Source organism: Mustela lutreola, chromosome 2, assembly GCF_030435805.1.
Source record: "Mustela lutreola isolate mMusLut2 chromosome 2, mMusLut2.pri, whole genome shotgun sequence".
In the NCBI taxonomy this organism is placed as follows: Eukaryota; Metazoa; Chordata; class Mammalia; order Carnivora; family Mustelidae; genus Mustela; species Mustela lutreola.
Genome location: NC_081291.1, coordinates 58,960,900 through 58,981,668, shown reverse-complemented (window position 1 = coordinate 58,981,668; position 20,769 = coordinate 58,960,900). Strand labels below are relative to the sequence as shown.

General features: G+C 57.4%; 3 protein-coding genes across 7 annotated transcripts in view; 2 read left to right on the top strand and 1 right to left on the bottom strand.

The window, feature by feature from the left end:
• Positions 1-2,256, top strand: part of PODXL2 (podocalyxin like 2) — a 36,093-nt gene extending 33,837 nt beyond the window's left edge. The window contains exons 7-8 of the mRNA XM_059161920.1: positions 1,050-1,229; positions 1,721-2,256. Of these exons, the coding sequence (XP_059017903.1) occupies positions 1,050-1,229; positions 1,721-1,933 (393 nt within the window). The 3' untranslated portion in view covers positions 1,934-2,256. The remainder of the gene's footprint in view (positions 1-1,049; positions 1,230-1,720) is intronic.
• An 83-nt stretch (positions 2,257-2,339) lies between these two features.
• ABTB1 (ankyrin repeat and BTB domain containing 1) lies at positions 2,340-10,103 on the top strand. Of its 3 annotated transcripts, none has more exons than XM_059161916.1 (12): positions 2,340-2,534; positions 3,793-3,820; positions 3,948-4,003; positions 5,042-5,186; positions 5,301-5,460; positions 5,548-5,593; positions 5,941-6,057; positions 6,144-6,262; positions 6,813-6,911; positions 7,019-7,186; positions 9,219-9,419; positions 9,497-10,103. In XM_059161916.1, exons 1-12 carry the CDS (start codon positions 2,519-2,521, stop codon positions 9,701-9,703), a joined length of 1,362 nt encoding a protein of 453 aa, XP_059017899.1. In that variant the 5' UTR covers positions 2,340-2,518; the 3' UTR covers positions 9,704-10,103. The 3 variants fall into 3 exon arrangements, with proteins under 3 accessions (XP_059017899.1, XP_059017898.1, XP_059017896.1); XM_059161913.1 differs by having other exon boundaries at positions 2,373-2,534; positions 3,793-3,855; XM_059161915.1 differs by lacking the exon at positions 5,941-6,057 and having other exon boundaries at positions 2,372-2,534; positions 3,793-3,855.
• Positions 10,104-15,799: 5,696 nt separating this feature from the next.
• Positions 15,800-20,769, bottom strand: part of MGLL (monoglyceride lipase) — a 225,868-nt gene continuing 220,898 nt past the window's right edge. For all 3 annotated transcript variants that reach the window (XM_059161919.1, XM_059161918.1, XM_059161917.1), the window contains exon 8: positions 15,800-18,853. In XM_059161919.1, coding sequence (XP_059017902.1) covers positions 18,728-18,853 — 126 coding nt within the window. In that variant the 3' untranslated portion in view covers positions 15,800-18,727. The remainder of the gene's footprint in view (positions 18,854-20,769) is intronic.

Sequence of the window (20,769 nt, the reverse complement as noted above, 5' to 3'; positions counted from 1 at the left end):
TGTCCTTACTACCTGGATGGTTACCAAGGGACTTCCCAGCTGTTAAGTTCTGGATTCATGAACACAGGGTGCTGGGATGGGCGGACAGGTGGAAACTTGGGCTGGTCTTCATCTTTTTTTTCCCACAGAAACTTCCTGCCTCTCCCTGCCTCTGGGTGTTCTAGCTTTGCTGGGCACTATTCAGACTGACCTCGTCTGGCAAATTTAGCAATTTCAGTTAGGTGGCTGAACCTAGCAAGAGAAACTGACCTTTGATTATTTAAAAAGTCAGTAAAGAGAAGTACTGGAAATAGACAGGATGTTCACAGACAGCCAGGCAGTGATGAGACCTGGCCTCATGTAGAGGAGTTCCAGGCAGAAAGGGTGGCTCCCAGGCTGCTGCATTGGAAACTAGTAGATAGCCCCCTCACCCTGGCACCTGTCATCCTACGAGGATAGCACCTCCCTTTTCCTGCTCTCTGCTTGAAGTGCTCATTTGTGGAGAGTGCACCTGCCTGGCCCAGTAGGGGTGCAGCAGCCTCTAGGCCTGAGAAGAGCAGCCCACCCAGGACAGTTTGCAGTGTAGTGGAGGTACAGGCCAGCCAAATGGGTGGTGGGCCATTGGTCACCACCCACTCTTAGTGGGAAAAGGGGGGAAGCTGGGAGGCTGGTGGTGGCCCAGGATGTGGGCTGTCCCCAGCATCCTGATCTGCACTGTCCATAATGGTGACAGAACACCTCCACACTCAAGGTAGAAGCTGTGTTTTAGGGACCTGAATCATTAAGGGAGGCAGATGTCTGCCCCAACAGGGACAGGATCAGGGCAGAGCCATGGAGGGGATGTAAGGGGAGGTTGGGAATGGAGGCATGGCATCAAGAGGCTTGGGGCTGCCATCTGGTGAACAGATGGCAATTGGGCAGAGACAGGGATGGGAGTCCCAGATGAGCACAGGTCCAGGCCAGCTCTTCTCAAAGCCTGTCCCCTGTCCCTGAGCCCCAACCCTACAGCCCCGTGGGGAGCCCTGACACCCAGGACCTCAGCTGGGGAAACTGGCCCCTCCCACCCCCAGATTGGCATCCAGAACTACTCCACTACAAGCAGCTGCCAGGCACGGGCCAGCCAGGTGCGCAGTGACTATGGGACGCTCTTTGTGGTGCTGGTGGTCATCGGTGCCATCTGTGTCATCATCATCGTGCTGGGCCTGCTCTATAACTGCTGGCAGCGCCGGCTGCCCAAGCTCAAACATGTGGTGAGCATGGGGACACATTGGCAGGAGGGCTTGGGCTGGGGGTCCTGCCTATGGAGGAGAGAGTACCCAGAGCTGAGACTCACTGTCCACACTGCAGGTGGGGTGGCAGTAATTGTCCTGGGATGGGGGTCTGCTCCTGAAGCTGCTTGTCCAGAGCCTCCCCTGCAGTTTATCCCTCCTGTCTGCAGGGCACCTGCCCAGTCATAGGGGATAGACGTGCAGTGGGGGCTGTGGGGGCTGTGGGGAGAGATCAGATGGTGTCAGGGAGGCCCCCCGCTTGCTGAGTGCAAAGTCTCATCAGGAGTTTGGTTGTGGGAACAGGACAGAAGGGACAGACGTCTTTCGAGGGTCTGCTGGGGGTTCCCTGTGTCTGGTCTCACAGACCAGGGAAGGAACAGTGAATGGTTCCAGGCCTTGTGCTCGGAGCTGTTCGGGCGGGTGGGGGCTTGGGTTGGGGCGCTCGCCCAGCGGCCCTCTCCCAACCGCCACAGTCACACGGCGAGGAGCTGCGCTTCGTAGAGAACGGCTGCCACGACAACCCCACGCTGGACGTGGCCAGCGACAGCCAGTCGGAGATGCAGGAGAAGCAGCCCAGCCTGAACGGCGGAGGGGCCGTCAACGGCCCGGGGGGCTGGAGCGCGCTCATGGGGGGCAAGCGGGACCCCGAGGACTCGGACGTGTTCGAGGAGGACACGCACCTGTGAGGGAGCCCGCCCGCCAGCAGCTCTGGCCCGCTGTGACCCCGCGACCGTGCCCTCGTCCCGTTGGGGCTGCGCCGGGACGAGCCGGGCGGACCCGGAGCGGTCAGCCGCGCCTCCCCTCCCCTCCCGGTCCCGGCCGCTCTCCCGCAGCCCGGCCCTCGGTGCGGGGTCCTCCCGCTTCCCACCGACTCATGGAACAGTCTCGGCACAGCCCTCCCCACTCCCACCTGACGCCCCAAGGGGCCGGTCCCGGAACGGCCCCGCTTCCCCGGCCGCGTCCGGGGACCCCCATTAAACCCGCCCGGAGACCACGCCGGGCCCAGCCAGTTCGCCTGCCGGACTCATTCTTACTCCGGGGCGAGGCGGGGCGGGGCGAGCGCGCAGGGGGCGGGGCGGCGCGGCCCGGGTCGGTCCTCCCGGCGCCAGGCGCCGCTGCGGAGCGGGGCGGGATCGCGTGTGTTTACATCCGGCCGGGGCGCGTCGCCGCCGCCGCCGCTGCAGCCACCGACGCCTGAGGTCGTTCGGCCCGGGTCCGAGCTGCCCGCATCATGGACACCAGCGACCTCTTCGCCAGCTGCAGAAAGGGGGATGTGGGCCGAGTGCGGTGAGGACCCCGCAGCCCCCAGGGTGCGGGGTGGGAGGGGCGCCGCCGGCCCCGGTGCGTGTGGTGGACCGGCTCGGGACAGGCGCGCGCCTCTGCGCCGCCGCAGCCCCCGCACCGGACCCACCATAGACGGCCACATCCGGCAAGAGCGCCTGGGCGCCCCAGCAGGGGGCCGAGGCAGCTTTCCGAGCCGGGGTTCTCCAGGACGGAGTGTTTTACTCCCTGGGGTCCCGGAGGAGAGGACTGCTACGCGGAGCCGCGGAGAGGAGGGTCGCCCTCTGAGTGCTCAGGACCGGGAGGTCAGACCCCGAGGCGGGCCCGGGACTCTAAACGTGGCTCTTCGCGCTGATGCGCTCCGGGACTGGCATGCTGGGAACACCTAGGACCCAGAATTAACCTCTGATCCCTGGATTGGAAACTCCAGTTTGGAGTTTGGAAACTCCTAAGTGTAGTTAAAGCAAACCTGCGTAGAAGTCGCCATAGAACAGGGAGTGACAGGGTGCCTGTTTGGGATGTGGGGCATCTCACTTCGTGGGCCCTTCCGTCCCTGTTCTGACCCACCACTACCTCGCTTGGGCTGGTCTCAGGCTTCCTGACTCCCACAGCGTCCCTGGTCCCCGCCCCCGCTGCCCCCCAGCAGCAGCTGTCACCTAGGAGTTAGCTGATCACCCCTGAAGCTGAGTGCAACTCAAGAGCACTCCCCGCCAGCATGGACGTCTACCCCAGGCTTCCTGCCCTCAGTGATGGCTTCATCACCATCCATGATGGCCCCCCTCGCCTCCTACATGCCATTGGCTACTATGTTCCTGACTTCTGGCTTCTAGAATCTGTTCACTTCTTTTCACGCTTCCACACCACCCGGACACCTGCAGCAGCCTTCTTGGTCTCCCTGACTCCAGTCTCCCTGATCCATTCTGCTGGCCCAAGCAGCCAGAGGGCTCTGGCAGAACAGATGCCCGTCATCAGCTCCTCTCTCCCAAATGCCTTCAGGCCAGACTCTCGACCTCCTGGGCTCTGGGGTCCTGCTTCTGAGGATCAGTGTTTGCCTTTTGAGTTCCCAGCTCTACACCCTGTCTACCTATGTTGGTCCGTTTGCTTCGAATACCTTTCCTGCTCTGGTCTGCCTGTCATCTGCCCTCACCTAGGGGAGACTTCCCTCAGCCAAAAGGGATGTTTTCTCTCTTTCCCCAGTCTGTGGGTCTTCTCTCACAGACCATGAACGTGTCCTGACTCGAGCTCTGACCTCCTCCCTGCCTAGGTACCTGCTGGAGCAACGGGACGTGGAGGTGAATGTGCGGGACAAGTGGGACAGCACCCCTTTGTGAGTGCCGGCTGGGTGGGTGGTCATGGCAGGTGTGGGGCGGGGGCTTTCAGTCCTGGTAACTCCGTCCTGTACTCCTTTTTCTCCCTCAGGTACTATGCCTGCCTGTGTGGGCACGAGGAGCTAGTACTCTATCTTCTGGCCAATGGTGAGAGAGGGGTGCTGAGGCTGTGTGTGTGTGTGTGTGTGTGTGTGTGTGTCTGGATTGCATTTGCAAACACCATCAAGTCCTGTCTTTCCATCACCCCCACACATATCCAATCAGCAAGTCTTGTTGGTTCTACTTTCAGAACCTATTTTCTGCCTTGTCCACTTCCCCATCTCCACTGCCACCACCCAGCCCAACTATAGCACACCTCTCCCCAGCCTCAAAGCCAGCCTTCTCTGGTCTCCTGACTGTCCCTTTTGCCCCACCTATAGTCTGTTCTCCATAATGCAGCCTGGTGGGTCTCCTAAGCCTGATAGGCTTTAAGTTCTCCAAAGATTGCCTTTGTATTTAGCATAAAACTAGAATGCCTTGCCAGTCTTTGTGCTTCTGTTGACCTGCTGTTCCTGCTCTGGCCTCACCTCCTTTGGTTCCCCAAGTGCTCAGTCTTCCAGCCATACTTGCTTCTCCAGTGCTCTGGCACTCCAAGTCTGCCTCTACCTCAGGGCCTTTGCACTTGCTCTTTCTGTTTAGATGGCCCTTTCTCAGATCTTTGCGTGGCTGATTTCCTCATTCCATTCAGGTTTCTGCATGCGGTCACAGCCCCAGTAACCTTCCATGGCCTCACTACGTGACAACCACAACTGCTGTTAACATTTGTCTTACTTGCTTTTTCTTCATAGCACCTGCCATTTATTAACCTGTTTATTGGCCACTGACCCACTAGAGTGTCAGCTTAGTTAGAACAGGTACTTGTCTGTTTATGGTTGTCCCTCCAGTGCATAGAACAGGGCAGTCTCTGAGCCTGCTCTATTTTTAGTGTGTGGTGCTCAGATGTGCCTATGTGCCTATGTCCTGGCAGGGGAGAGTATAGTGTCAGAGTGGGCCCAGGGTAATTCGGAAGGGGCTCCACATTACAGGACTAGGCCCTACATGTGGGAAGGTTGCAGGGGGAGAGATGAGGATTTCCTCCAGGCCCTATCCCAGCCACGGTGTGCATGTTCCTGACCCTGCTGACCGGTGAGCCCTGCTACCCCCCAGGAGCCCGCTGTGAGGCCAACACCTTTGATGGGGAACGCTGCCTCTATGGAGCACTGAGTGACCCCATTCGCCGGGCCCTGCGTGACTATAAGCAGGTGACAGCCTCCTGCAGGAGGCGGGACTACTACGACGACTTCCTGCAGCGGTGAGATGGGGTGCAGGGCTGGGTGTGCGTGGAGTGGGACAGTGGGATGGGGGCTGCTGTGCTGAGACTGGGGGGAGTCGCACACTGAACACCCCCTGCGCATTCCCCTCTCAGGCTTCTGGAGCAAGGCATCCATAGCGATGTGGTTTTTGTTGTGCACGGGAAGCCCTTCCGGGCACATCGCTGTGTCCTGGGCGTGCGCAGTGCCTACTTTGCCAACATGCTGGACACCAAATGGAAGGGCAAGAACGTCGTGGTCCTGAGGCACCCACTGGTGCGTCCATCCCGGGGGGCATTGAGACAGCAGGGGGCTTGTGCTGGGTGGCCACCTCTGACCTCTCCTGACTGTCTCTGCTTACAGATCAACCCCATGGCCTTTGGGGCCCTGCTGCAATACCTCTACACAGGTGAATCTCTGGGCCAGGGTGGGCAGGCAGGGACGGTGTTTCTGTCCAGCAGCAAACCCACCTGTAGCCTTGGACCCCCCATTTTATCTCCTGGTACTTATCCCCTGCAGTGTGGGGCAGTTCCACCTGCCTCCTGGATGGGCTAGGAGACAATGAGCCAGTGTATCTGCTCAGGAAGAGCTTGTCCTGCCTGCAAACTGAGCCCTCTTCCTGTCTGTCCCGGGGCCTGTAGAACTCAGGCAGTGGCTCCCGATAGGAAACCCAAGGCAGAAGTAGATACAGGAGTCCCAGTGCTGGGGACAGTGGAGGGCTCTTCTCAGGTCCTGAGCCTCCTGTGTCGCACCTAGGCCGCCTGGACATTGGTGTGGAACATGTTAGCGACTGTGAGCGCCTGGCCAAGCAGTGCCAGCTCTGGGACCTGCTCAGTGACCTGGAGGCCAAGTGCGAGAAGGTGTCCGAGTTTGGTGCGTCCAGGCTTGAGGTCCAGGGCATCAGGTGGGAACTGGCGAGGCCCACCTGGGTCCCTGAAGCTATACTCTCCCCTCCACAGTGGCATCCAAGCCAGGCACATGTGTGAAGGTGCTGACTATCGAGCCCCCCCCAGCAGACCCCCGGCTCCGGGAGGACATGGCCCTGCTGGCCGACTGCGCCCTGCCCCTTGAGCTCCGTGTAAGTGCAAGGCACCCTGGGATGGGGCCCGATGTGGGCATAGCTGTGGTAGACAGGTCCCACTCTCGGGTTCAACCCTTCTGTGACCTGAAGTCAGTCACTTCCCTTTTCTTTTTCTTTCTTTCCTTCCTTCCTTCCTTCCTTTCTTTCTTCCTTCCTTCTTTCCTTCCTTCTTTTTTTCTTTCTTTTTTTTTTTTAAAGATTTTATTTATTTGACAGCACACAGAACAGTGGGAGAGATAGGAGAGGAAAAAGCAGGCTTCCCCTCTGAGCAGGGAGCCCCATGCATGGCTTGATCCCAGAACCTTGGGATCATGACCCGAGCCAAAGGCAGGCGCTTAACTCACTGAGCCACCCACACACCCCAGTCGCTTCCCTTTTCTGAGCCTACTTTACTTTTGTTGTTGGTGTTGTACTCAAGTCTTCAAATGGGGCAGTAGTCCAGCCCTCAGGGGTTGAGCTAGAATAGGCTTTTGACTGGGGCTGGCTACTCTCCTTTGTCCCCCCCTGCTCTGAGGGTGTCTTTTTTTTCCCATTCCCCCCCACCCAGGGTGATCTCGGGGAGCTGCCCTTCCCTTGCCCTGACGGCTTCAACAGCTGTCCCGATGTCTGCTTCCGGGTGGAAGGTTGCAGCTTTCTCTGCCACAAGGTGCCGTCCCTTCCCCTCTACACCACCGCCCCCTTGCCTTAAGTCCCTGGCCAGCTCTCTGGGCATGGGCCCCAACCCTTGCCCTTCCTGAGCCCAGCCTCCCCCAGGCCTTCTTCTGCGGCCGCAGTGACTACTTCCGGGCCCTGCTGGATGACCACTTCCGAGAGAACGAGGAGTTGGAGGCCTCAGGTGGCCTCCCAGCCATCACCCTCCACGGCATCTCGCCCGACATCTTCACGCACGTGCTCTACTACATCTACAGCGACCACACAGAGGTGCGGGGCTCGGGCAGGCCGGGGGCACTGGTCTGGGGGGTGTGACAGTCAGGACAGGGCCACAGCCCGCTCTCCACAGGGCTTAAAGGGAGGACCCAGGTCCTGCTTGGCTCCATGGGGCTGGTTTTCCAGGAGACTGGAGAGGAAGTGTGGGACATGTCTGAATTTGTCTTTCAGGCAGAGGGGCCTCAGTCGGTTCCAGAGCAGGAAGGAATGGTGGGAGCCACGCCATGAGCACATGCCACCTGGGGTCCCTGAGTTCTCCAGTTGGAGGGTGGGTGGGGGGAGTAACCCTGAATTACAACAGTGGGGTACTCTGAGCCTCCTGCCTCTAGATAGCAGCCCATGCCCAAGGTTCTGGATTTCTGTGCCCTGTTCTTTTGTGTCCCTGGGTCTTCAGCTGCCCCAGAGCATCCTTAACATGTGGGTGACACGGGCAGCCAGAGCTAGTGCTGAAGGGATATGTGTGTGTGTGTGTGTGTGTGTGTGTGTGTGTGTGTGTGTAAAAGGCCACTGGGACAAACGATAAACAGAGCACCCACATCTGGTAACTTAAAGGAGAGAGAAGTTTGTTTCTCCTTGTCTGAGGTGTGTGCACCAAGTGCGTGCTCTGGGACCCAGGTTGTCCCCTCCATCTTGTCCCCGTGACCCGGCCTAGGGCAGGGGTCTGCAGACCTCCAAGGACCAGGTATAAGTGCTGTGTGCACGAGCATCCTTGCCCCAGCCGGTCCACGCTGCCGTCGCGCCAAGCACCCTCTAGCTGGGGTAGAAGTGAGCAGGTGTGGCTGTGTTCCACTCACACTTCCTTGGGAAAGAGCGGGCTGGACCTGGTCCTCAGCACCTGAGGTGGTGTTCTGCTCTGCATCTGGAGGTTGGGGTGTGGGCTAACTCGTGTCAGGAGGAAGAGGAAGAGGAGGCAAGCAGTTTCCCTTGTCATAGGCCAGGTGGAGGCCACACACGCCAGTTTTGTGGCTCTGGAGAGAACTCACTTGCCAGAGCGCAGGCTGGGACATGTGGCCTCTGGTCAGGAGGAAGGCGCAGGAGACCGGCTGGGCTGTGATGTTAGCCCTGTGCTTGCCGCATTTAGCGCCCCCATCCCTAAGGCCAGCCGCCACTGCACTCAGACACCCTTTCTGGCCTCCATTCCTCCTGCCTCAACTTCATTCCTCCTGTGGCACAGCTCTTTGGTTCCTGTCATCTGGGGTCCATGACACCCCCCCCCCCCAAATTCCTGAGGGAGCTTTGCCACTGAGGATAGCTGTTAATGGCTAGAAGTGTGGACTTGGGCTGCAAACCTGGTTTGATACTGGGGTTAGCCGTCCACAAGTTGTGTGTTACCTCAGATCCAGTTACTCAGCTGCTCTGTGCCTTAGTTTTCCCTGTCTAGAGAGCAGAGGCGCTGATAGCTGTTCTCTTTCAAGGGCTCATGGGGAGGGATGTGTGTGTCCCAGGCAAAGTGTCTGGCCTGGTGGAGCAGTGCGTGTGGCCTGGACGTGCGAGCAGAGGTCCTGCCCACCCTATCTCCAGCCTGCTGCCTGTGCCTATCCGAAGTCTGGATGGGAGCTGAGCCCACTCCCAGTGTGCAGTCCCGGTGTGGGGGTGTGGGAGCAGATGAAGAGTTACTGCACCGCCTTAGTGGGGGGCCCCTGCCTCAGTTTAGAGGAGCACCTTCTGTTTTCTGACAGTCTTTTGAGGTGGGCATGGTTGTGCCTCCCAGAGAGGGGGAAACTGAGGCACACAGAGATGAAGTGACTTGCCTAGGAGGGTCCCACAGCTAGAATTTCAGAAGACGTTCTGTGTGATTCACAGCTCAGCCTCTTTCCCCTGCTGAGGCCCTGCTGCTTCTGGCCTGCAAGCCTGCCTGGGGCCCGGGAACCCCAGTCCCCTTCAGCCTTTCTGGTCCCACAGTGCCTGCAGCAGTCTGGGCCCTGTGAGGTGTGGGTTGGAGCTCCTGGTCTGCCTTGCTGCCAGGGCCCTGAGTGGCCTCGGTGACCTTGGGGCGCACCCTCCCTCACCCCTTCTTTCACTGCAGCTGCCCCCCGAGGCGGCCTATGATGTGCTGAGCGTCGCTGACATGTACCTGCTGCCGGGCCTGAAGCGGCTGTGTGGCCGCAGTCTGGCCCAGCTGCTGGATGAGGACAGCGTGGTAGGCGTGTGGCGTGTGGCCAAGCTGTTCCGCTTGGCGCGCCTTGAGGACCAGTGCACAGAGTACATGGCCAAGGTCATCGAGAAGGTGGGCCCATGGGAGCCATGGTGGGTGGGGCAGTCTGAGGGCGGGTGGCGGGCGGCTCTGAGCTGGCTTTTCCGCAGCTGGTGGAGCGGGAAGACTTCGTGGATGCCGTGCGGGAGGAGGCGGCAGCCGTGGCTTCCCGGCAGGAGACAGACTCCATCCCACTGGTGGACGACATCCGTTTCCACGTGGCTAGCACTGTGCAGACCTACAGCGCCATTGAGGAGGCCCAGCAGCGGCTACGGGCACTGGAGGACCTGCTGGTGTCCATCGGCCTGGACTGCTGACTGTCCGCACATGGCATGGGCACACACATGCATGCGTGTGCACATTTGCAGCTCGTCTTTCTGTTCCTTGCACCCTTGAGGGCATCGTGGTGGGCTGAGGGGGCTCCGTGGGGTACCCCTCTACCCACGTGCCTGGGAGCCCCAGGGGAGGGTCAGGGTGAGCTCCCCTCCCCCAACACAAGCCAGCCCCCAAGGCCCTGGGGCTGGGCACTGCTCAGGGAAACCTGGGGTAGGGGTCTCTTTGGGCCTCCCTCCCCTGGAACCCCTCCACACCCCCTCTCTCCTGGCCCTGGCTTGTTTGCTTCCAAGCCAAGCCAGCAAGCAGGCTTCCCTGAGGTGCAGAGTTGGCCCACAGGGAGCAAAAAAGACTGTGTGTGGCAATAAAGCTTGATTCACTGTGGGAGCCTGAGCCTGTGTCTTGGGTGGGCTCCAGGGATGGCGCTGGGGAGGGCCAGGGAGGAAGCTCTGGGTTTAGATCCCCTCATCCAAGTTGGGAAGGGCTTGGTGCCCAACGGGGCTCCTTGGGGGCTGGGAGTGTGTGTGGGTCTGAGTAGGCAGCCCCTCTTTGCTGGGCCCAGCCTCCCCAGCAGTGGGGCTCCCCTCAGGCACAGCAATTGTTCTGGGGTCCTCTTGGTGAAGTCCGACCCCTCCCCTCTCCTCCCCACCCCCCTGCCCTCAGTGGTCTTGGGGGAGGTTTAGTGGGAGGGCTGACTGGGCCACTGCAGAGGCTGCTTCCCCCTCACACCAGGAAAGGACTGGTTTCCAAGGCAGACTGGTTTCTAGCACTTGTTTATTGAGCAGTGCCTATATACCAGAGGCTGTTCATCCCGCCATGGTGTCTCCCCACAAGCACCTGTGTTTTCCACCTGCAAGGACCAACGCTGGGTGGTGGGCAGGGCCAGAAGGGAGAGGCCTCCGTCAGCCCTGCAGCAGCAGCTTGCTCTGCAGCTCCAAGAGGAGAGCCAGGGAGCAAGGGTAGAAGTGGAAAGGGTAGGAGGAAGCCCAGTGACCCCAGCTAGCTCCAGCCTGGCTCCCTCTACTCCCCAGCCCACTGGCCACTGGCTGTGGGGAGCCCTTACCAGGGCCAGCCTCCCTCCTGGGGCAACCTCCTGGGCTCTGCCACAGGGGTTGTGGTTATCAAGGATGTCAGAGGTGGCTTTCTCAGGATGTCCTGTAACTGGTCCCTCACCCCAGTCCCTGGGGTCCTGAGGCCCAGGCACAAATACCCTGACGCTTGCCCCCTTCTGCCCAGGGCAGAGCAGTCGGGCTCCTGGCCCTCCCTGCAGTTGTTGTTCTGGCCCTTTGCGCCTTTTTACTCTTGGTCATCAGCTCCACAACTTCTGGGGTCTTTTCCTTAAGTCCCCCATGCATTTCATCCATATTGGTCTGGCACAGTGCTCACATGGGGTCAGCTGTAAGGGCGGATGGGTCAGTTGAACAAGGTATGCAGTTGGTAAGGAGGTGATGTGTGGGAGGGAGGGGGAGAGGAACTTGCGGAGTGGACGGTGGGGCATGCTGCGTGGAGGGCGGCTGGACCTAGGAGCCTAAAGAGGCCCAGGATGAGACCAAGGGAGGCCAGCATGGCCAGAGTTCCCACCCTGGCTCTACATCTTACTGCCTGGTTACAGCTCTGTGCCTCAGTTTACCCAGCTGTCCATTGGGATGACTGATTGTACCTCCCCTCCTTGCTTGGGGCATTTAAGGTGAGTTCTTGCTACTTGGGAAGGGGCCCACACAGGCCCACAGAGTGAGCTTGTTGTGTATTTGTGAAATGCTGGGCTCCACCCAGGGTGTGGAGGGAGAGCCGAGGAGGGTGCGGCAGGGGCTGATTTAAGCTTTGCAAGGTCACTCTGCTTGCTCTGGGCACCCAGACAGGAAGGGTGGGTCCAGGCTGGTGGCACAAGAGCCACAGGTCCCACCTTAGACCCCACACCAACTCCTACATGCGCCAAGGTATGTAGTAAGTTTAAACGTTAGAAAACATTTTTTAAAATTATGATGCATTTACTTTAAAAAAATTTTTTTTACAGATTTTATTTATTTGACAGAGATCAAATAAAGTAGGCAGAGAGGCAGGCAGAGAAAGAGGGGGAAGCAGGCTCCCTGCTGAACAGGGCTGGATCCCAGGACCCTGAGATCATGACCTGAGCTGAAGGCAAAGGCTTAACCCACTGAGCCATCCAAGCGCCCCTTATGATGCATTTTTTTAGATTTTATTTATTAGAAAATGAGCACGAGTGGGGGGAGGGGCAAAAGGAGAGGGAGAGAATCCCAAGCAGATTCCACGCTGGGTACCAGCCCAACATGGGACTTGATCCCATGACCCCAAGATCAGACCTGAGCTGAAACCAAGAGTCGGATGCCTAACCGACTGCACCCCCTACCCCAGACACCCTGATTACGATGCATTTTTTTTTTTTTTTAATAGATGCTACAAGGACACCTGGGTTAAGCCGCTGCCTTCGGCTCAGGTCATGATCCCAGAGTCCGATTGAGTCCCGCATGGGGGTCCTTTTTCAGCGGGGAGGCTGCCTTTCTCTCTGCCTCTGCCTGCCACTTTGCCTGCTTGTGCAAGTGCGCTCGCTCTCTCTCTCTGTCAAATAAATAAAATCTTTAAAAAAAATAAAAATAAAAAATAGATACTAGGGACAAAAGTGAACTCACACAGCGAACCCATCTTTTAAAATATTTGAAAGCGTATTTGTTTTGGAACAGATTGTAAGGAAAAACCTAAGGGGGGAGGTTTCGGGGAAATGCTCTGGATGTGGCACTTTGCAGGTCTATGAGAGTGAGACTGGTGAGCTGTGCCTGCCAGCGAGGCACTGGGGCCTGGAGAGTCCGGGTTCCCTGGGACGGTGGCCAGTCCCCTCAGCAGTTCGGCCACAGGGGCGTTCACCAACCACCTCATCACACCTTCCTCCTGTTCTCAGCCGCTTGTGGTCTAAGGTGGGGAAGGTGTTCAGCGCAGTGTTGCAACAATGAAAACAGCCTCCGAGAGCCGTGGGGGAAGGAAATGGTAGTAAGCCGGTGTGGCTCAGCTTCCCGCGGCCCTGAGGTGGCTAGGGGCGCCCTCTGCACCAACTCAAGATCCTGGTACAGGTTTCACAGAAGGAAAACTGGATTAGCTGAACTCTGACCCGAATAGCAACAGACATGGCTTGTGGTCGGCTTGTCCCCCCCACCCCCACCCCCAGGGAGAGAAAAAGGAGCCACGGTGGGCTGTTGGTGGGGAGGCAAGGTCAGTAAAGTGCTGTGTGCTGAGTCATGCCAGAGCTGGGAGAAGCATTAGGAATCCTGATCCTGTCTTTAAAGTGCTGCTATTTGGTTCATCATGCATTTTTTACATTACTTTTAATTTACATCACATGAGAGCATTACTTATCTTGCTCATGAAAATTCTTGGTGCCCCTTTTACATTGTGTCCAAGGCAAGGGCCTTACTTGGCTTCACCCTGGTCCTGGTCCTGACCCAAACAGTCATTACATGAGGCAGGTCTATAACGGAAATAGAACATATTTTTTCAACCATCAATTAAAATCTTCCCCACTTGCAAAGTGATAGAAATTTTTAAAAAAAGAGAGTGATGGTTCTGCATATGTTCTTTCGTCCACCTGGAAAACTGCACAGTCCTCAATGTCCCATCTCACTGCATCAGACCTAAGAGCCCCTGTTGGGGGCTGAGGCTGACATCTGGTGCTGGCGTCATACAGTTGATGTGCTCTTGCTAGCACTAGGAGTGGCCTTCATCCCCGAGCAGACATCCTGAAGGCATAAAAATTTCTCACTTGGGGAAAGTCTCACTGGCAGGCCTCAGAAGGAGGGCTGGGGCTTTTAGGCCTCTGGGAGTTTCTATGTCTGAGCCAGCAAGCCACGCTCAGGCTATCCCAGGCCCTTATACAGATGGCTTAAGATCTGAGCATTGCATTGGCGGTGCTGCAACTGGGGCTCTGTCATCGCCTGCCTTCTCTGGTAGGGAGGAGGTATCCTGCACCAGAGTCTTGGACACCTGGGCTGGAGCTCTGAATCTGCTCTGTTTTTGAGCCCATCACTGAATCCCTTGGAGCCTTTGCTGACCAGTCTGAATGAGAACAACACGACCAACCAGCAGAACTCGTGTAGAAATTCCACGGGGCCCCCATGAGGAAGCTCCTGCCAGGAGTGGCAGCTCAAGCAATGTGAATTTCAGTGTGAATTTCCATTCTTTCCTGGAAGATATAACAGGGACATTTTAGGGCTTACTTTGTAAGTTTTTCTTATCTGTAGCATTTTGGGAATATGCATGCGTTCCTTCTGTTCCCTCTAGACCCCTTTGCCCTCAAGGGTCACCAAACCTTGTTGATTTTACCTCTTCAGTAGCCACAGATTCCCTTTGTCCCCAGTGTCCCCACCCCAGTCAGGCCTGGCCTCACCTCCACTCATTCTCGCCCCGTCGGCATCCTCCAGGCAGATACCGACCCTGGGCCTCCTGTCTTTGAAAGCCTCAGTGCAGGCACGTTGTTCTCAGGCACAGCCTGCTCTCTCCCCTGATACCTGAGCCTGTCCTGCTCTGTGGGCACCTGGCCCACCACCTCCCAGCCTCCATGCATTTAGCTGTGGCTTCTAGATGTGATCCGAGATACTAAGTGCAGGTTCTGGTTTATTCCTTGAAAGGTAAGTGCCTGCCCCTTCCTTTCTTCCCCTCGAACAGGTTGGAACAAGGGTGCAGTCACCGGAGCTGGAGCAGCCATCTTGGGCCATGTAGTTAAGACTTCCCTGCAGTGAGAGGGGAAGGTGGGAGGAGAAAGAGGCCAGCCTGCCCTTCCCTGCTAGCCTCCATTTTGTTCACGGTTGTGTCCTCTACCCGAGGCCACAGCTGACCCCTCCTACAGGGGCAGCACTGTGTTCCACCGATACCCTCTTCAGTCAGGGCTGTGGGCTCTCTGTGGCTGGTCCTGACTCTGCAGCCACCCCCGTGGACCCCTTCACTACACTATCCTTGGGTGCTGCTGTGGGTGCCAACCTGAGCTCCCTCCACCCTCAAGTCCTGCCCTGAGCCCCGTTGCCACAGGGCCTGTGTACTCCACTGCTACTCATCTTTCTGCTCTCCTGCAGGGCTGCCTCTGGGCTGGTCCCCTGTGCTCTCATCGCCCCTCTTCCTGCCCCCACAACTGTTGGACACTGGGTGGCAGGTTTGTGTCCCCCTGTGCTCATTCTGGGGGGCAGCGCCAGGACCTGCATCGTGCCCGGTGCAGCAGGCCTCCCTCCCTTCTTGCTCCCCTCCCTCCCTCACTGGACAAGTCTGGAGACCAGAGGCCTAAGCAAGCCCACAGTGTCCTGCAGCTCGGCTCTGGTGGAGGGACAGAGCTACTGTGTAGTCAGGCAGAGAACTCAGATCCTGTCAGAGGGCAGTAGTGTGCTGGTGGTACAGAAGGTGGGGAAGGAACCAGGGAGAGTGTGCTGGCTTTGGACCGGGTGGTTAGGAAAGGCCTCCGAGGTCGCCAGCAGGGAGGCTGGCATGTGGGGGCCCAGGGACATGGGAGGAAGAGGGTGAAGGCCGGGAGGCTAGAAGGCCACCTCTGACTCACTTAACGCCCCCTCCTGTGGCTGTATGGGGATGGCTGAAAGGGCACCCGCTCCCTTCCCTCGAGTCGGGCGCTGTCGCCATCTGGAAGGAGGGGAAGGCAACAGCCGTGGGGTCAGAGGGAAGTGGCCTATGGCCCTACCCAGAAGGCAGAGTGGAGGCAGAGCTGACTGTGGGACCCCAGACTGGAGGAGGACATGCCCTGAGCCCAGCAGCAGGAGAGCCAAGAGCTGAGTGGACTGGAGCCGCCCGGGGGTTGGGGGTGGGCACTAGCCGTGGAGTCCAGAGCTGTGGGAGGCCCAGGCTCCCCATTACCGGGGGTGGCAAAGTCGGGAGGAGCAAGCCCGCAAGCCACCTGCTCCACGCACAAGTCCCCAAGAATGGAGGCGGGAAAGCCCAGTCCCCACCCACCAGCTTGGGTCAGATGACTCGCTCAGCCCAGACAGCAACACTGCCCCGCAAGGGGGCCCGCTCTTCTCCGTGCCGCACTCCGGGAGCTCTGTAGCGTCGGATGGGACAGACAGACCACACCCACGTGCAGAAAACACCCGGTTTATTAGGATTAGCTGTAACATACATGGTTCCTTTGATAGTTCTGAACGGATCGCGAGTCCCAGTAACGGTATGCACAGAGGGTTGTGGCTGAGCTGCAGGGACAGTAAGTGGCAAACTGCTTAGATCACGATAACCCCAATGAGTTTATGTTAGTGATTGGTGAAAGAGAGAAAAGGTAGCATGGGACCTTGCCACAGTGCAGAACAGAGCAGGCAGGTTTCCCAGGCATCCTTTGGTGCCCCCTGGAAGCTGGGAGGGGGACCTGTGACCATCCACCCCCATCCCTGCAAAGGAGCAACCACTGCAAAGGACATCTTTTCCTAGAAGGACTGCCAGGCCTGAACCCCATGGTTTCTGTATGAACCGGGGTGACCTCCGATTTCCAGAGGAAGGGGCTGCCTCCACGTCAGTGCTTGGACCTCGGGTCCCAGGAGGTGTGCGTCTCCGGGGTCCTTCTCTCCTTCTCAAGGCTGGGCCAAGAATGACCTCGCTTCCCTTCCAAACTCAGCTCCTCATCGTGGTGAAGGGATGACTCTGAAGCTCCCAATGTCAGCATGGAGCCGTCACCACTGAGAATGAACTCGAGCCTTGCATAGCTCCCCCAGGACAGGCGGGCCCATAGCCCTGGTGCGGCCCCAGGGGGACAACAGATGCAGCTGGTGTCTGCCTCCCACACCTGCTCCCATTCAGCAGTGGGTGTAGCCATGTCCTTGTCCCCTCCTGTTTTAGGAGACAGTCCTGCTTCCAAATAATTCTTTTTTCTTTTTAATATAGGCAATTTTTAAACCTTTAACCAGATATGTAAATGTGACTGAATATGCCTCTGTCAGAGCTTTCATATGAATAAATCCATGCGTCCAAATCACTCCTGGTCAAACCATGGGCCTGATATTTAATTAGGGAAATGGCCAAGCCGGCACATGTTCTGGGAGAGGCGTCAGGGGTGGGAGGTGAGGTGGCTTCGTGTGACTTGCGTTATCCCAGCTCTGGGCGAGAATTCCTGATCTGGACTTAGGGGTGCCCGAGGTTTGGGGGGTTTGTGGGTGGCATTTCTGTTTTTCCTCAGCCGAGGAGCAGAAACATTCATACAGTGGCCCAATTTGAACAGGCAGGGGCTGACCTTCTCTTTCAGTGCATATTTTACATTTTTCTCCTCCAAAAGAGAAGCCAGAGAAGGGAGATGGGTCACAGAAAGCTTCTTTCTGTGGGGCCATGGGCCCTGCCCTCTCCCTGCCCCTACCCCCACCCCCTGCCCACTGCCCAGAAGGGCAGGAGAACACAGACCTCACCCCCAGGTCAGCATGACTTCCCATTGGGGCCAGGGGTCTGCCCTCTGGAGGGTGACCAGTGCTTGGCTATGCCATGGTCAGGGCCCCTGGAAGGAGAGCAGGGGGACCCTCCCCTCTGGGGACCCAGAGCAAGCCCCAGAACAGGGCGTGGGTGAAGGGCAACAGTTCCCACCGCTGCAGGAAGAGAGGTGGGAAACCCAACTCCCAGTCCCCAAATTCAGAGGGCCTGGCCCGGGAGCAGCCGCCTCATCCAGGGCCTTGAGGTCCCTGGACTGCACCCTGCGGGCCGAGCAGGCGTCCCCCTCGTGGGTCCACCCCCACCCAGGGTCATATGTGCACTAAGGAGCTTCGAGGTAACAACAGTCCCATTTGAAAGTGAAAGGTTCCCCCCCTACCCCCGCCACAGTGGCCGGTGTTCCCCATTTATTGCTGGCGCTAAGGGAGGGCCCAGGGTGGGCAGGTGGGGTTTGGCACCTGAGAAAGGCAGGTCAGGCGCTGCGGGGCCCTCTGCTGGGAAAGGTGGGCCCATGCCAGCCCTCGCTGGCCCCTCCTGTCCCAGCCTCCGGGAAAGGGGGTTGTGAGTGGGGGGTCGGTGCTGCAGCCCTGGGCAGGGCCATGGAGTCAGGACTCTCCTCTTCTGCCACCAGAGGGAGCTATGCTGCCAGAACTGAGGCTCCCAGGGTGGCTGTGGGCAGGCCAGGACCAGGGACACGCCTGGCACCGCCCACTGCTGGCCCTGCTTCCAGGGGTCACACCTCGACCTAGGGCCCTGCGGCCAGTTTGTCCCATCCTGTGCAGGGGCATCAGGCTCCCACACTTGGTCCCACCCACCCACCCACCCAAATAATCCCTGCTTTAGAATATCCATTATATATTAAATGTTTCCTCTTCAATACCATTCCCCTCTCATAGTGTCAGGTCCAACGGGTCCCACAGGGAAGAGCAGCCTCTGAATGTGTAAAGCACTCAGTGGGCAGCCTCGGGTTCCCCAGGCAACAAGGAGGGGTTCCTGCCCAGTCCTCTTTGTGTGGGCCAAACCTCATCCCGTCCCAAAGCCTAGCTCCAGGCTGACAAGGAGCTGACATGGGTGGCATGGGCAGCTCCTCGTGCCAAGGAAGTCCCGGGCATGTTCTGGGCCTCGGAGTGCAAGGGAGTCTGCCCCGGGGGAGCTGCCCCTGCCACCACATCCCACAGCCAGAGAAAGGCCACAGAGCGGGGCTAGTTGGGGAGGGTCCTGGGGTGGGGGCTGGAGGGAAGGACGGTGGGGGGTGCTGGGAGACTCCTCTAATTATTGCAGTCAGGTGTTCGAGGAACACCAGGAGTTCCTGGGAACCTTGTTGGGGGAGGGGCACAGGGGAGGAGGCAGGGCAGAGGCTTCACTTGGTTTTAAGGACATCGGAGCACATCTCCTCCCTGTGACCCCTCTCCATTTTTTCGCAACGTGTCTACACCTTAAGGTAGACCCAGTAGCAGGCAGCCTGGTATACAACAAAATCGACAAAATCGTGCTAGGGATTCCTCCAGTTTGTGATTTCCTCCCCCCTCCCCCGGCAAGCCACGCGTGAGAAGCCAGCCTCTGCCCAGGTCCCCGACCGTGCGCCGGCCACGTAGCCGGTGCGCTCAGGGTGGGGACCCCGTTCCCGCCGCTCCTGTTCTTTGGGAGACCCACATGTTTATTTCACGGAAGACGGAGTTGGTTACTTCAGGAAGCTCTTTGTGGAGAATGTGGTAGGCACCTTCGTAAATCTGCAAATTGGGAAAGACAGGAGGTCAGGGCCACAGGAGGGGACAGGTGCAGGTGGGGGAGGTGTGTGGGGTGCAGCACGGCCGGGGCTCCAGGCACACCCCCCTGCGCCAAGGGCTCCCTTCTATATGCTGTCATTGCTTTCTGATCAGGTGGTGGTTCAGATACATTTAAATGTCCCATCCTGTTCCAGCACTCCCTTCTTTTTTTTTTTTTTTTTAAAGATTTTATTTATTTATTTGACAGACAGAGATCACAAGTAGGCAGAGAGGCAGGCAGAGAGAGAGAGAAAGGGAAGCATGCCCCCTGTGGAGCAGAGAGCCCGATGTGGGGCTCGATCCCAGGACGCTGAGATCATGACCTGAGCCAAAGGCAGCGGCTTAACCACTGAGCCACCCAGGCGCCCCCCAGCACTCCCTTCTTAAATCAACTCACACCCTTCTTTGACTCTCTTTCTCTCTCCAGCTATGGACCTGTCTGTGCCTCCATCTCAAAAGGGTGATTTCCACTCTCTGTCTACACATCCCCGCCTTCTGTCTGGTGCGCATCTTATTCCATCCTCACTTTCCCTCCCACCAGCGCTCAGGAGCGTTCTTGGCACGGGCTCCGGTGACCTTCACGTTGCAGGAGTCAGGGAACACTTTCTGCTTTCATATGATTTGACTACTCAGCGTCTTTCAAAAGTTGGCCAGTGTTAACCTTCTAGAAACCCTCTCCTCTTGTGGTTTGCACGGATTTCTACCCTTCTGGTTGTCTCCCTGCCTTGCCAGCAGCCCCTTCTCAGTCTAAGCTTACCCATGGCCCTGCCGACCTCTGTGGGCTGGTGTGGCCCACAGGCATGGCCGTGGCCCTCCGCCTCCCTCCCTGGAGTAACCCAGTCCGGTCTCGTGGTTTGAAAACCATCCATGTGCTGGTGACTCAGGAATTTCTGTCTCCAGCCAGACCTCTCTCTGAACTCTAGATGTGTATATTTGACTGTTGAATTGCCATTTCCAGTGGGACTGCTAATAGGCACCTCCAAATTTCCTATTTTTAATACCGTGTTAAGAAATATAGCATAAAATTTGCCACCTTAATCATTTTCAAGTGCATAGTTCAGTAGTGTTAAGTATATTCACGTGGTTGGGCAAGAGATCTCTAGAACTTTTTCATCTTGCAAAACTGAAACTCTGGCCCCATTAAATTCCCTCTCCTCATTCCCCATTGCCCTGGGCAACCACCATTCTACTTTCTATTTCTATGGTTTTTTGACTACTTTAGATATTGCATACAAGTGCAATCATACAGTATTTTTTCTTTTGCAATTGGCTTATTTTATTGAACATAATGTTCCTAAGGTTCACCCATGTTGTGACATGAGTCAGAATTTCATTCATTTTTAAGGCTGAATACTATTCTATTCTATTGTTGGTCTGGACCATATCTGATTTATCCACTCGTCCATCGATGGACAACTGGATTGGTTCCACCTCTTAGCTACTGTGAACAATGTCTCTATGAACATGGATGTGCGAATACCTTTTAGAGACACCGCTTTCCTTTCTTTTTCTGAGTTTTCTTCCTTCCTTCCTTTCTTTTTTTTTCTTTCTTTCTTTCCTTCCTTCCCTTCTTTCTCTCTCTCTCTCCCTCCCTCCCTTTCTCTCTCTCTCTTTTGAAAGCATGGGGGCAGGGGCAGAGGGAGAGGAAGAGAGAATCTCAAGCAGGCTCTGAGCTGAGCGCAGGGCTGGATCTCACCACCCTTAGATCATGACCTGAGCTGAAATCAAGGTTTCAGCTGACTGAGCCACCCAGATGCCCCGGTCTTTTTCCGAATTTCTATTGGAACTCTCTAATAGGTAGCTCCAAATGAAATTCTTGATATTCCCCAGATCTCTCTCCCATGTTACCCATCTCAGAACACATGCCGCACCTCCTCTCT